Here is a 15,391-nt window from a genome sequence, read left to right as displayed (position 1 = left end):
ATGGACGATTTATATTTATGTAAATACTTATCCATTTCACTTAGATTGTTAGATTTATTGGCACAGAATTGCTACCCCTGATTTCTTTTTACTTTAGCTGAAGCATAATAGACTCTTATCCAGCCACTTAACTTTACTCTATGTGTGTCTCTACGTCAAGTGTGTTTCTTGTGAACAATGTATTGTAGGATTCTGGTTTTTAATCCACTCTACTCTTTACTTCTGTTTTATGGGTGAACTCATCCTATTCACATTCACAATTATGATGAACTCTGTATTTCCCTCCATCCTGCTTTTTTTTTCTGTTTATCTTTCTCTCTTTCTTCTTTCACTCTGTCTCTCCTCAAAAGTGTTTTACTTTTGATCACTGCCTCCCTCAATTTGCTTTCCCTTCTGTCAGATCCACCTTGTCTTATTACCCTTCCCACCATTTTCCTGTAGGACAAAGTAGACTTCTATACTCCTGAGTGTGTTTATTATTTCTTCTTGAACCAATTATGATGAGAATTAGATTCAAGCATTGCCTGTCATCCTCCCACCCAATCTCCTTCAATCTAAAAACTCTTTCATGTCTCTTTTATGTGAGACAATTTACCCCTATTCTACCTCTCCCTTCCCTTTTCCCAGTACATCCATCTTTCTCATCCATTAAGTTTTTGGGAGGTGGATATTATCCCATCATAATCAGTTCACACCTGTGCACACTATGTATACTCCCAACTGACCTAACAGTGATTAGGTTCTTACAAATTACAAATATCATCTTCCCATATAAAAATGTAAGCAATTTAATATTATTGAGTCTCTTATGATTTCTCTTTCCTGTTTACCATTTTTTTGTTTCTCTTGAGATTTATATTTGGAAGTCTGATTTTTCTACTCATTTCTGGAATGTTTAAACATCCTCAATTTCATTAAATTTTTTCCCCTTGAAGAGGATTGTACTGTTTTGCTGGGTAGGTGATTCTTGTTTGTAATCCTAGCTCCTTTGTCTTCTGGAATATCTTATTTCAAGCCTTCTGATCCTTTAAATTAGAAGCTGCTAAATCTTATGTTATCCTGACTGTGGCTTCACAACAATTCATATTTGAATTGTTTCTTTTTGGCTACCAGCTCTGGTCTTCACTACCCTGTCATCCCAAAGACCTTTTCTACCAAACTTCTAAGTTTTGGGGGCCTGGAAAATTGTTTCATTCTCTCCTTTTGTTGGTTCTGCCCCTCTGAAATATATTTTGAAGTATTATTTTAATGTTGTTTGAAGGGCAATTTGGGAGAGCTCTGGCAAGGCCTTGCCTTTACCCTGCTAAATTGGCTCTGTTCCCAACTCCTATGGCATATAATTTCTATTGTCATTTTGCCCTCTGGTTCCAAGTGATCTGAGTAGTTTTCATGTATAATTTATTAAAATATATCTAGGCTTTTAAAAAATCATAATTTTCATAGTCCTATAATTCTTGGTTCATTTTGTTTTAGTTTGCCAATATACCAGAACTTCTTTAGCCATTCTCTAGTCAATGGACAGGCATTTTATTTCTGCTTCTTTATTGTTTAAAAATTGCTGCAGTAAGTATTTTGGAGTGTACAGACATTTTTTTATTATATTTTTTTCTCAGATCACAATGGTTGGAGGAAATCTGTGTCTTTCAATGGTTAAAGGGGAGTAGATGGACTCATAGAGTATCCTACAGACCACTGTTGTTGAGTCTGTTTGGCTCCATCATCACTATACAACTGATTTTATGTATTCTCTAGGCTTCACCTTGGAGACTAATCTTGAAAAGGCTGGGAAAACAACCTCCCTCCAACAAGGTTAAGAGAATTGTTCTGAAACACCTAAACTTTTGGAGTTTATTTATTTTTCTTTCATCCTATGTGACTGCTTGTTTGTTACCTAGTGATCTGTATAAAAAAAAAGAAGAACTGTAACCAGTCCTTCATTGGTGTTTTTCTGTTTTCTCCCCATCCATCTCTTCCAAACTTCATATACCTCTTCAGTTCCACAACCCCTTCCTGCTTCTCTAGCCTCTACTATGGCTGGATTCACTGACCTCAAATCACCCTGGAAGTTAGGTCCCTAATACTGCTAACAGATTAACTGAACTGGGTGGTGGAAAGTTTTAGTGCCCCGAGCAATGGGACCTTCACCTGGCCTTTGGAAGGGAGGTTCCCCATAGATCCCTGTTAAGATATTAACTTCCAAAAGAAAGCAGGTTCCTAAAATTGCAGCACAGCCCCCTCAGACTGGGTGTGAATTGAGCAAGAGAGGGAAGAAGCAGGGGGAGGAGTTAATCAGGAATACCAGGTTGATGAGTCAGTCTAAAGTTATTTTTTTCTGCAAGAATTACTTTTTTTTAATATTTTCTTTTTTCCATTTTTAGTTTGCACATTATTGTCGAATCATCTGCATTTAGGAGTCTTTACTTATATTTTTGGTATTGGAGGCCCTAAGAATTGCCCTTAAAAGACCCCTCACTTTATCATCTTCCTGGGATTCTGCAAGCTAAATTTTATCGAAGGAAGAAACAATGGAGCAATTTTACCCCTGAATACATTGTATACTAATTAATTTTAAGGATTATTCAATTTAGCACTTCATGAGAGCAAAGAAATTTTACATGTTAGGAGATTAAGATATAACAAGTAGAAATGTTTCTGCCTGATTCAGAGTCAAAGCAGTCCAAATGAGTCATGTTGACAAAATGAACTGTATGGTTACTCCCACCTTTAGAATTAAATGATTCTAAAAACAGATACTACTAATGTTAGAAACAGTCAAGGGAAACAGGATCTATTTAGTAGTTCTCAAGTCTGAACTGGACCTCAAGTAACATTTTTATTCGTTTTACTTGCTTTATTCTATGGGCTTTTTCAAGTTATACATATAAGAACATTCAGAATTAATTCTAGAGCTTACTAAGCCAGCATCTAGCTTTTCATTCTTCCAGTACCTTCAGTGATTTTTTAAAGTGTCTTTCACGAATTTAACTGCTTTTTAATTGGAATAGTTAGGGAAGTTATGGAAAGTTGGTACACTAATGCATTGTTGATAGGGTTGTGGATTAGTTAACCATTTGGGGAAGCAATTCAGAATTATGCAAATCAAATGTCTAAAATTTCCATACCTTGAACTCACAGATTCTACTGTTGGACCATACCCCAGGGAGGTTATTGACAAAAAGAAAGGCTCTCTCTATAGAGCATTCATATACATTAACATATACATGTAAAGCACTTTACAAATATCTCTTTTTATCCTCACAAAAACCTTGGGAGGTAGGTACTATTATTATCCTCATTTTCCAGATGAGGAAACTGCGCCTGAGGGAAGTTAAATGATTTGCCCAGGTTCCACACACCTGATAAGTGCTTGAGGCTCAACTTCACGTCCTGGGTCCTGTGTTCCCTCTACTGTACCATAGCTCCCCTGACACTTTTTGTAGGATCAAAACACTCAAAACAAAGTAAACACCTATTATTGGGGGGAATTAAAATATACATGTATATTTATAACTATTTCTTTGTACTTTAGTTTCTTTTCTAATCCTTATCTATTCATTTTTTCAAAATACCCTCACGTTCTGTCTTAACATCAATTCTAAGAGTGAAGAGGGGCAAGGGTTAGGCAACTGAGGTTAAATGATTGCCCAGTGGAGTCACACAGCTAGGGAGAGTATGATGCTAGACTTGAATCCAGCCTCCTGATTTCAGGCTTGGCACTCTATCTACTGTGCCATCTAGGTGCCCCTTTATTCAGTTAGAGACATCATTCTGAGAATGGGTTCATAGCCTTGTAAGAATTGAAAGGGCATGAACTTCCTTGATCCAGCCTAGGACAAATAAAATGTAATGTGCTATATGAAAAGGTGAATATGATGAATACAGAGTGTCATGAACTGATGAAAATAACATACACAATAACAACAATATAAGTATAAAGACAAACACCCCCAAAACAACTGCAAATAAATTTGCAAAATTATAAATAACAAGCTTGACCCAAAAAATAGACATGAGAAGATACCTCTGCTCACTCACATGTTGCATGTAACAGATTTCTTTTGACATATCAATGAATTTTGCTGCTTGCTCTCTCTTTCTCAGTCTCTCTCTCTCTCTCTCTCTCTCTCTCTCTCTCTCTCTCTCTCTCTCTCTCTCTCTCTCTCTCTCTCTTTCTCTCTCTCTCTCTCTCAGAATTCATACTAAATATCAGTTCAAGGCAGAAGAGCAGTAATGGATTTAACCAGGGGGGTCACATAGCTTGAAAGTATCTAAGGCCAAATTCGAACTGAGGATCTCCCATATCCATGCCTGACTCTCTATTCACTGAGCTGCCTAGCTGCTTTTTCTCATTTTTTTAAAAACACAATCTTTCATAAATATAGGAGATCCTGAGTTCAAATTTGGCTTCAGACAGTTCCTAGCTGTGTCACCCTGAGCAAGTCACTTAACCCCCATTACCTAGCCCTTACTGCTCTTCTGCTTTGGAACCAATATACAATATAGATTATAAGACCAAAGGTAGGGGTTTAAAAAAATAATCTCTTTTTATAAGAGATAGCCCTTTGAGATGGTGAGAGAGAACATGGGGAAATCTAGGCAATATAAAAGCAAAAGGTTGATCAATAAAAGTATTACTTTTTAAAATGTAATGCTTTTGAATCTTTCAAAAATAAAATGCCAGCCAGCAAATTCTTTTGACAAAAATTCCACTTGGGAACACCTGTTCTTAACTTTTATGCCATTCATATACATATATATGTGTGTATATATATATATATATATTCCTTTGCTACTCCCCTTACTTTTTCTTTCCCAAGCATGAGATTTATTTAAAGGAACAAATAGAATATGCCTTTAAATTTTAAATTCTATCTCATCTTTGAAGATAAACTAAAAAGAGCATGGTTTTAATGAAAGTACATTACAAAATACTGGTTAATCCATAGAATTATGGTCTTTTTTGCCAAGAATATCTACTTTCTTCCAGAAGAAAACATATGATTTATCATTGGTTCATATGGGTATATGATTTGGGGTTTTGTTTTTAAAGGATTACTCTTTTTAAAAAATCAATAATATGGGAATATGTTTGATTGATTTTATATATATATATATATAAAACCCAATGGAATTGCTTGTCAACTCCAGGAGGGGGAAAGGATGAAAGGAGGGAGAAAACATGAATCATGTAAACATGAAAAATATTTTAAATAAAAAATTTAATAGAAAAATAATAATAATGCAGATTAAACTAATATATATATATATATATATTTCTCTGGAAATTTTCTGTTGTCCATGTACTTGACTAGGTGAGAGGGAACTATTTAAAACATTCTTTTTATTTTAATAGCAAATTTCCACATAAGTTTTCCAAAGTTATATGATCCAAATTGTCTCCCTCCCTTCTTCCCTCCCCCTTCCAGAGCTGACAAGCAATTCAAACTGGGTTATACATGTATTATCGTGCAAAACAGGTTCCCATAATATTCATTTTTGTAATGAATAATCTTATAAAATCAAAACCTTAAAAAGTATTCCCAAATAAAGAAGTGATAAATCAGATGCTTCCAACTGCCTTCTTACTTCAATAGTTCTTTCTCTGGAGGTGGAGAGTATTCTTTCTCATAAATCCCTCAGAATTGTCCTGGATCATTGTATTGCTTTTAGTAGCAAAATCAGTCACATTTGATCCTCCCACAATATTTCAGTTACTGTGTATAATGATCTCCTGGTTCTGTTTATTTCACTCTGCATCAGTTCATGTAGGCCTTTCCAGCTCTTTCTGAAATCATCCTGATCATTCCTTATAAAACAATAGTATTCCATCACCCTCATAGACCACAATGTGTTCAGCCATTTCCCTAATTGAGGGACATCCCTTTAGTTTCTAATTCTTTGCTACCACAAAAAGAATAGCTATAAATATTTTTGTACAAGCAGACCCTTTCCCATTTTTTTTGTCTCTTTGCAATACAGACCTACCAATGCTATTATTGGATCAAAGGGATCCAATATTGGATCATTCTTTTATAGTCCTTTGGGTATAATTCCAAATTGCTCTCCAGAATGGTTGGATCAATTCACAACTCCACCAGCAATGCATTAGTGTCCTAATTTTGCCACATCCTCTACAACATTTAACATTTTCCTTTACTGTCATATTGGCCAATCTGAGAGGTGTGAGGTGGTACCTCAGAGTTGTTTTAATTTGCATTTCTCTAATCAAGAGTGATTTAGATAATTTTTTCATACAATTATTAATAGCTTTGATTTCTTCATCTGAAAACTGCCTACTCATAGCCTTTGACTATTTATGAATTGAGGAATGACTTGAATTCTTACAAATTTGACCTCGTTCTTTATATAGTTGAGAAGTGAGACCCTTGTCAGAGAAACTTATCATAAAATTTTTTTCTCAGTTTGTTGCTTTGCAGAAGGAACTATTTTATGAAAAAGCAAAATGTAATTATTTTTAATCCTTTGATTTTTTTAAAGGCTCGGGCTATCTGTGGAAGATATCTTTCAGAACTGGCTTGATACTTCTGGAATACCAAAGGTAACCCCCTACGTGTATATTTGCAGATTTCTACTTAGTGTACTACTAGTGTTATGATGGCAATAAATTTAATTTCAGTATGTCAATTTGGGGAATATTACTAACCAACTATCTAAATGACCATGTGCTTTAAATGAGATGGTACAATATGAATTGTGCATCACATAAAGTGGCATGTGGTGCTGTGTTATCTTTTGTGTAGGGGCATTTAACATTTCTAGAGAACTATTTATCAAGTCCATTGTGCTAGAATTCAGTCTGGCCAGCAAAGCCTTTCTTTCCCTCCTCCTATATTCTGTTTCTGATTTTTACCACCAAACTCCCAAGTAATCCAGACTCAAAATCTTTCCTTTCCAGTCCTATGTCCTACTTCCTTTCCTCATATACTAGAGATTTCTATTTTCATTCCTTTGTTCATATTATCTTTATGCCTAAAGCCAGCTGCTGGAACCTTTTCTTCAGGTCCCAGTTTGGGTAGCACTTCCTCCATGAAGCTTTTTCGGATACTCCATGTTCTTAGTTTAAAATGATCTATACTTTATATTTTTCATACCACTGTATGAGTTTGGATTACCTTGGATTTTCCACGTCCTCTTTTTATCAAAGATATATATATATATATATATATATATATATATATATACTCAAGAGGGGGGGGGAAAAGTATATCTATATATTTATAAATATATATATATACTTTTCCCCCCCCCTCTTGAGTAGATAGTGAACTCCTTGAGATCTGTGTCTGAGTCATAATTATCATTTTATCTCCAGCTTACCGTAATTCTTTGCACAATTATTATAAGGAGCCACTAGTTCCTTATTGACAAGCTACTGAAATATGGTCCAGTTTTATTAATTTACCCTAAGAAAGACCTGAGTGCCTCAGGATGTCAGTAAGGCGAAAAATTAAGGATCAGAAAGAAGGAGCTGTTCTCTGCTATCCTTCCATCCCTCTCTTAGAGGTCGGATCCACTACTGTTATGAAATTTTCTCTAATAATGATATTAATTTAGATTCTTGAAAGAGTATTCACAGTATCTGTGGAACATGATGCATGAGCCTGGTTGGTATGATAAAATGTGTTGGTTTAGTTTAGTCCTAATGGGCAGAAGAACAGCGGATACTTTACTAAGTGTAGCAAAACCTTGAGTAACTACTTTCATATCATGGGATGGTTTTTCATGAAGCTGTTCTCTAAGCGGAGGCAGTTTGGTATGGTGGGAAAAGTGCTGGAATTGGAGTTAGAGGGCCTGGTTTAGAATCTCAGCTTTGCCTCAGATTACCTTTGTGCCTGTGGGCTTCTCTTCCATGTGTAATTGAGGAGGGATAAGATGGCCCCATCCTGCCTTCCTTAGTTAACATAGTCACTGAAGGCCCAGGTATAATGACATTGTTAATTGAGGGGTTAGGGAGGTTATAGAAATGCATTAGGCCGGCCCTTTTATAAGGGAAAAATGCCCTTTAAATCAAGAGGAAACAGGCAGCCTGAAGAAAAAAGCATTAGCTACTTCCTTTTGGACTTAAGCAGAGTCCTGAAGAGCTCTAGGCAGTATAGCAGTCAAAGCTTAAGAAGTAAAAAATGGGATTTTTCCTTCCTATCCCCCCAAATTTTTGTTGTTTTGAAGGGGAGCTCCTGGACCCATAGGGGGTCCTGCTGAATATATATCCAGTGGGGAAAAGAGATACACTGCAGGTCATTTTAGTTATCTAGGTATCGTTTAGAGATAGGCACCAGAGAGAGGAAGTCACTTCAAGGATTATTACAACCACTAGCAGTTGAGAATTAGATGGTGGGAAAGAGCAAAGCCTGGAAACTAAGTGTGAGGATTCTAGAAGAGAAAAGGGACTTGTAGCAGGAGCTGTGAGTTGTCCTGGCCTTGTCCGTGTATCCCTTACTGATATTTTACTCTAAGTTTAAGCTCACACTTCCCATGGATGCTGCGGTAGTGGGAGAGTGTGTGCCAGGACTACTGGGTGTGCTGTGCAATCCAGAGTGAAATGCCTTGGATAAAAAGGAAGAAAAAAACTAATAGCACCTATTGCTTGATTCTTTGTATTTTTTACCTTCAATCTTAGAGGCAAGATTGGGCATTGGCTCCAAGGCAGAAGAGCGGTAAGGGCTAGGCAATGGGGGTTAAGTGACTTGCCCAGGGTCACACAACTAGGAAGTGTCTGAGGCCACATTTGAACCCAGGACTTTCTGTCTCTGGGCCTGACTCTCTGTCTACTACCTCCCCTAGCTGCCCTCTATTGGCCAGTTCTTAATGGGAAGCACACTAGAGGAGGCTTTTGAGGTACCGTGTTTGAACTGAAGATCCACAGAGTTCCCCCAGAATCTGAGTCCTCCACCTGTGAATGTGAGGGCAGATTGGCCAAGTACCCAGTGAGGGTGTTATATATAAAATAGAGTGTTGGATTAGATGACCTGGATGTCCCCTTCAACTCCAAATCTCTGCTGTTACGATTCAATAACCTTGAAAACCACCCGCAACCGATAGCAGGATTTGGACCTGGACAGGTTCTTGGAGCTCATTTCACAGATGGGAGCACCGTCCACCACGGTGACACTGACTTGCCTGATGTCACAGAACCAGAATCTGAACCATGATCCTCTTTTCCCCAGTGCAATAAGCTTATATGTTGGGGTTGTTTTTTTATGTGAAAGTCAGATTTCATTCATTCGTTTATAAACTTAGTATGTTGGGTTCTGAATAGCTGAGTTTTTACATTCTCAAAGGGGGCATTTGCGGCAAATCCTCTAACAGCAAGTTCCACAACTGGCAGTTTTAAAAGGCTCCCAGGGACTTTGAGGGTTTGGAGGGGGCTGGGGATAGCAGGAAGCCCGGAAAGCTGATTTCCATATTTTAGCCTTGTGAACAACTGAGTTGCTATTTGGAGCATTTGACCCTGAGGGGAGAGCAAAGAAAGGGTCCTTAATTTTGTTCCTGTAAGCAGGGACACCCAGCATCAGACTGAGAGCATTGAGATTGACCTTCGCTTTAATCCATTCTCAGAAGGGTGGTCTTTGTGTCCCCAGCACTTAGCACAATGCCTGACATAGAGTAAGCATTTATTAAATGCTTTTTCACTGACTGAGTCCTTGCAAGTGGGTATCTGTTATTTATCTTTGAAAGGGTTTGTCTACCACTAACTGTGTAACTTGACCAAGAAAAATTTAAAAATTTTAGAGGAAAATTGAGTTCTGTAGAGTGTATTTTCCCTAAAATTTAAGTAGCACTGGTTAATAGCTACTAATGTAGACAAAACTCTATGCTATCAACTAATGGAGCCCGCTATAAAAACATATCCAGATGCAGTGGGGCTGACCCAGCTATAAATTGTCTTGTAGACCAAGCCGGTATTTCCTTGGGTGTTTAACTATTCTGTAAAAACAACAGGATTCGGCAGAAAGGATGGTGATTTAGTGCTCTTCCTTTCCTTGGAGAATGGTCAGACTGCTCCTTTTAATCTTTTCCACCCATTTCCTCTGATTATTTATATTTTTTGATGATGATTTACCTGCTTTCAGCACTGCTGCTCTCCGAGAGCAGGTTTCCACTTCAGTGAAAGAAGCTTGGGATCAGGGAACCCCCAGTTATGGGAGCCGCTCAGTGAATGGGATACCTTGTTCATTGTTCAATTCATTATAATATAAAGTTACTAATATGCCAGGTCAGTCCTAACATTACCAGAGCTCCCAAAGTTGCTCAGAAGCCCTTTGTTCTGCCTTGTAATTTTTGTGGCCGGCAATTGAAGTCATTCATGACAGGACGTTCACATTATACTGGTGAAGTTTTCATCCAAAGAGCCGTTTTTGTGCTCTGCCAAAATGGCAACTGCTGTGGTTGACTTGGGTTAGCCTCATCAGCCTCACTAAATGGAAATCATAAAAAAGTCTGGAATTAGCCAGCACAGCAGTAGAGAAATAAGTATGAGCCCTCAAGCAGCAAAGACAAGCAGGCCCCAATCTTTGAGTGGCAGTGCTGTGTAGAGCACTGGTCCATAGAAACAAAGCTGAAGCTAGTTGCACCATCAACATTCGAAACGATTCTTCGTAAAATGTGACTTTTAATAATGATATTCTGCAGAGAAACTTTAATTTTCTGATATACATGAAATGCAGGAATCCTCACTACCCTTTTTACATACCCATTTCCACATGTAGAAGAAATAAACGGAGCCTTTCCTAAAGTTTAATGGATTAAATAGAGCTGAACTAATAATTCAGCATTTATTAAGGGGCTGATGTTGAGGATACAAAGAGAGACAGAACGGAAAGCCTAAAGGCCAGAAAGAATTTACAATGGGGTTAGAGGTACAGGATACACATATACAGATAAGGAAAGCACAGTAAGTACAAAGAAGAAATGTAAGCAAAGTAATTGTGAGAAATTTGAGGAGAAATACTTCGTTTTGAAGTGTACATTTGTGTAGTAGTAGGGGAAGAAAGGTCAGGAAAGCTTTATGGGAAAAGTAGCATGAGCTAAGCATTGGCAGAAAGGAGGAAATTCAATTGGTGACGATTGAGGAAAGAAGGAGAGAAGGGTAGAAAGTGATCCCAGACAGGAGCAAGAGAAAATGAAAACAAGGAATAAAGATTTAGAAAGAGTATAAAGTATAGAATTTTACACATTTGTATGATATTTTTCCTATGCCTGAGATATTCCTTCCTTGTCTTATCCTTGTCATTCTTCAAGGTTCAAAACAAATGGCATCTTCATAGGGAAACCTTGTCCAGTTTTCCATGATCTCTGCTTCCTCAAATTACCTTATCTGTGCATACATTCTTTTTTCCCCCCCATAAAGTGTAAGTGCCTTGTGGCAAGAACTGAGGATTTTTTTTGTATTTGTACTCTCAGCTCTGTGCACTGTGTATGCTTTATTTAGTCAGTCATGGAAAGGCAATGAAATGTAGCACAAGGATATGATAAGGGTATTACTTTCTGATGAGTTATCTGAAGGATTAGAAAGAGAATAAATTGTAGTCAGGAACACTACAAGGGTTTTTCAAAAGTTTAGGTGAGAAGAGATGAAGGTCTGAACTAGAGAAATTGTATGTCTTAACAATCTAGAAATATTGTGAGTAGAAGTCTAACAATAAACTTTCTTTTTACTTATTTATTTTTTTTATAAAAACCTTTATCTTCCATCTTGGAATCAATAATGTGTATTGGTTCTAAGGCAGAAGAGTGGTAAGGGCTAGGCATTGGAGGTTAAGTGACTTGCCCACGGTCACACAGCTAGGAAGTGTCTGAGGCCACATTTGAACCTTGGACCTCCCCTCTCTAGGCCTGGCTCTCAATCCACTAAGCCACCCAACTGCCCCCGAACTTAATTTTTTTTTTTATTCAAAAGACTAGCCTATTTTAAAAATTTAAAACCAAAAGTAGGTCATTAGGTAATGGATTTCATCTTACCACAGCAACTCCTACAGACCACCTTCCAAAAGAAGCAATGAACTTGAGAAATGTTGTCGAATCAACAAAAGTTTGCAACCATTTAGATGTGTGAAGAGTCAGGGAGATAGAGACGTGAAAGGCAACTCTTCAGTCTTTGAGAGTGGACATCTGGAAAGGGGCTTGTCCCAGGAAGAAAAATGAAAGCTGGGAAGCTCTCTCTAGAGCTACCATCACCCTAAGCTAGATGCAGATTTGGAGGCCCACAGTACCAAGTACTTTCTCCAGACATCTGTAAAGAATATCCTTCAGTAAATCTCCTTTGGGCAAACTTTGTGCATGGATTTTCATTTCTCTTCCCTAGGATGAACAATTGGTTTGTCACAGAATTTCTCATTCTGAGAGAAAATGGTTGCCAGGGGAAGGATCTGAAATGGGTAATAGCAACTGATCAAATCCCTTCCTAATTTTTAAACTATTTGAGTTTAAGGAGCCTTCATTCTAAACCATTGTAGGGAAAAGCCCCAATTTAATGCCAAGTAGTAGAATTTGGGGACTAATGAAAAGATTTTCTTACTGAGTTTTTTTCATCATTCAATATAATAGAGCCTCTGAATTTAGACACTGATTACATTATTAAATATGCTTACAAAAGAGAACAAATTGGGAGAGAATAGCTGGATTAGACACAGGTTAGTTAGACTAGTATGTGGACAAGTAAGAGTGTCAGGGGATCAGTTCTACCAAAGGCATGGAAAAAAGTCTGGAACTTTACTAGTACTGAAAAATGCAGCTGAGAAAACATCAACAACTACTGACCTCTATGCATACTTTCCCATCTATATAAAATTTTTATGAGATTCATCTACACATGCTTCAAGGCTATCCTTTGTGAGGGTGTTGGTGGGGAAGGGATGGACAAACTTTCACAGTATTTCATAGTACACATATTTACCATCACAACATTGACTGAAATATGTAGAAATGTGGGAAAGACAGTATAAAAGAATGAGATAGGAAGAGGAAAACAAATTATATGGCTCTCAGGAAATTGCAAAACTTTTTCAATGATCTCGGATTTAAATAAAAAACCCAAAGCTCACCATTTTCATATTAATATTCTACCAGTGGTGTATGATTGCATGTTGCAGAACACCATAGTCTCTCAGGAATTAACAATGAGACCCATACAGAAACTAATGAAGTAGCACATGGTGGACATAAGTAATCTGCAACATAAAACAAGTAGTGGTCTGAAGAAGTATGATAAAAGATTTCATCATGGAAATATATCAGGGAAGAAGATCATCTGATTATATGGCAAGAGTTAAAGATGGATAACTGGTGGGTAGCTTGAGTGCTCTACTGGCTTCCTTGAGTTGTTGGGAAGATCTGAGATCTTTGTGACTACAAGCCCTGCACTTTATCCATTGTTCCACATAGCTACCTCCAGCTAGAAATCAGGAGGGCATTGAATGATCTCAATTTCCCCAGGAGATAAAAATAAATTTATAAATGGATCTGTATTAAAGTGACTGTATTTATCTGTAGAATTCACCTCACTCGTATATTTGCCAGAGCACCGAAGTGTTCGCTGAAGTTCAGAAACAGATAGTTTTCAGGCAGCCTTCCATTTTTTATGATCTTAAGAGATGGGGAACATGTAACACAGTGGATTAGATGCTATACTTGGGAGTCAGATGGTCTCTGGTTTCAATCTCATCACAGACACTTAAAAGCTATGTGTTCCTGGATAAGGCAATTAACCTCTCTGAGTCATTGTTTTCTCATCTGTAAAATGAGGGGCTTGGAACAGATGACTTCCAACAGATGACCCTAAATCTATGATCCCTGTGATTTATGTGATATGACGGATAATTAAAACCCATAAATAACTACAAAAGTTTAAAATTCCAAATTATCTTCCAAATATATGTTCAATAATTTTCATTGGATCATAGAACTTGAGAGTAAAAGGAATTTAGAAATTATCTAGTTCAATTGCAACCTATTGTGATCTTCTTATACATCATTTCTGATTGGTACTATGTGAAGATTTCTCAAGTGACGGGGCATTCACTACCTCACAAGGCATCTAATTTTATTTTTAATGCTTATTGTTCTTATGAACTTAAAATCTGTTCAATAATTTTTATTTATTGATCTTGGTTCTACCTTGTAGTGCCAAGAAGATTAAGCTCTTCTACATAAGAATGTTTATCAGATTGTGTTCTCACCTATTTAAAAGGCAAAGTAGCTAGTTAACCTCACTTCAGCTATTAATTTAAACCTTCTATAAGGCTATTTCCTGAACTACTGACAGAACCAAAATAAGTGATTTGATTGTCATCTTGATCAGGGACTTATGGCCAATTGTTTAAATAAATGAAAAGGAAGTAAGGAGGAAAAGTAAGATGGAAAATATACATATTGTAATAATTAAAATTGGGTGGCCAAATGTAATAATGGTTAAAAAGAATTGTTGTGGTCACCATTTATAAAATTAATCTTAAGTCACAAGAATGTTAGGAGCTTTAGTAGCTTTATTATAGCAAAGTAGGGATAGTAAAGAGGGAAATGTAGTAAGGAGGTAGAAAACATTGCCTAGCTAAAGTAACTAAGTCCAGATCTGAGTGTCTCACCAAAGAGAGTGTCCCACCAAAGACAGGAGAAGAGTGGAAAGGCCAGTGTCTCCTCAACCCAAGCAAGTTACCGAAGCCAAACTCCTCGAGCCACCAACACAGAAGTCCTCTAACGCAGAAGTGCTACATAGAAGAATCCCTCTTTCAGCAAGAGCCACCAAGGCAGCAGAAATCCAATGCAGAGACACCAGTGCAGAAGTCTTCCCTCAGCAAGAGCCACACCAAATCAACAGAATGAATCAGAATTCCCATGGCTGGCTTTTTTATAGGCAGTTTTCTCCACATCACTTCCTGTCTCTCTGGTTTCTCCTTCCTTTCACTGTGGGCTGGTCTATTAAATCTCAGGAACCAATCAAAGTTTCTTAATTTGCCTCTGGGTAGTGCCTGTGGGATCTACCTCCTGTCCTCTGAGGGTGTGAACTTTTATCAAAAGGATTCTCAAGTTCCTGACTAAGTTAAAAGGGTGGAGCACTCCAAGTATTGATTAAGTTAAGATTAAAAAATTCCTTTTCACAATATAGAATATGCACATATAGAATATACATTCTTGGAATAATCAAGAGTTGACTAGTTCATTTATGTTGATTTCCAAAACTGAGAGAACATGATAATGTTTTATCTTGTTAAAACATCCATCCCAGCAACCTCCTTTCCAGTCCACCATGAGTTGTTATGTTATTAGATGATAGAAACCATTATGTCTCAGGTGGCTACAATTGCTAAACTCAAAGAACTTGAAAAGATGTGAAGCACAGTGCAAGATACTTTACATGATAGAAGGGACACCATGT

At 37.3% G+C, this 15,391-nt stretch overlaps 1 protein-coding gene across 2 annotated transcripts in view; it reads left to right on the top strand.

Annotated features, from left to right (window-relative positions):
- Positions 1-15,391, top strand: part of AOPEP (aminopeptidase O (putative)) — a 524,226-nt gene that overhangs the window by 361,039 nt on the left and 147,796 nt on the right. For both annotated transcript variants that reach the window (XR_008913378.1, XM_007497916.2), the window contains exon 11: positions 6,499-6,559. Coding sequence is in view for 1 of the 2 variants with exons in the window: in XM_007497916.2 (XP_007497978.1) it covers positions 6,499-6,559 (61 nt within the window). In the remaining variant the exon portion in view is untranslated. The remainder of the gene's footprint in view (positions 1-6,498; positions 6,560-15,391) is intronic.

Source organism: Monodelphis domestica, chromosome 7, assembly GCF_027887165.1.
Source record: "Monodelphis domestica isolate mMonDom1 chromosome 7, mMonDom1.pri, whole genome shotgun sequence".
In the NCBI taxonomy this organism is placed as follows: domain Eukaryota; kingdom Metazoa; phylum Chordata; class Mammalia; order Didelphimorphia; family Didelphidae; genus Monodelphis; species Monodelphis domestica.
The sequence above is the reverse complement of the archived record's forward strand: the minus strand, read 5'-3'. Positions and strand labels throughout refer to the sequence as shown.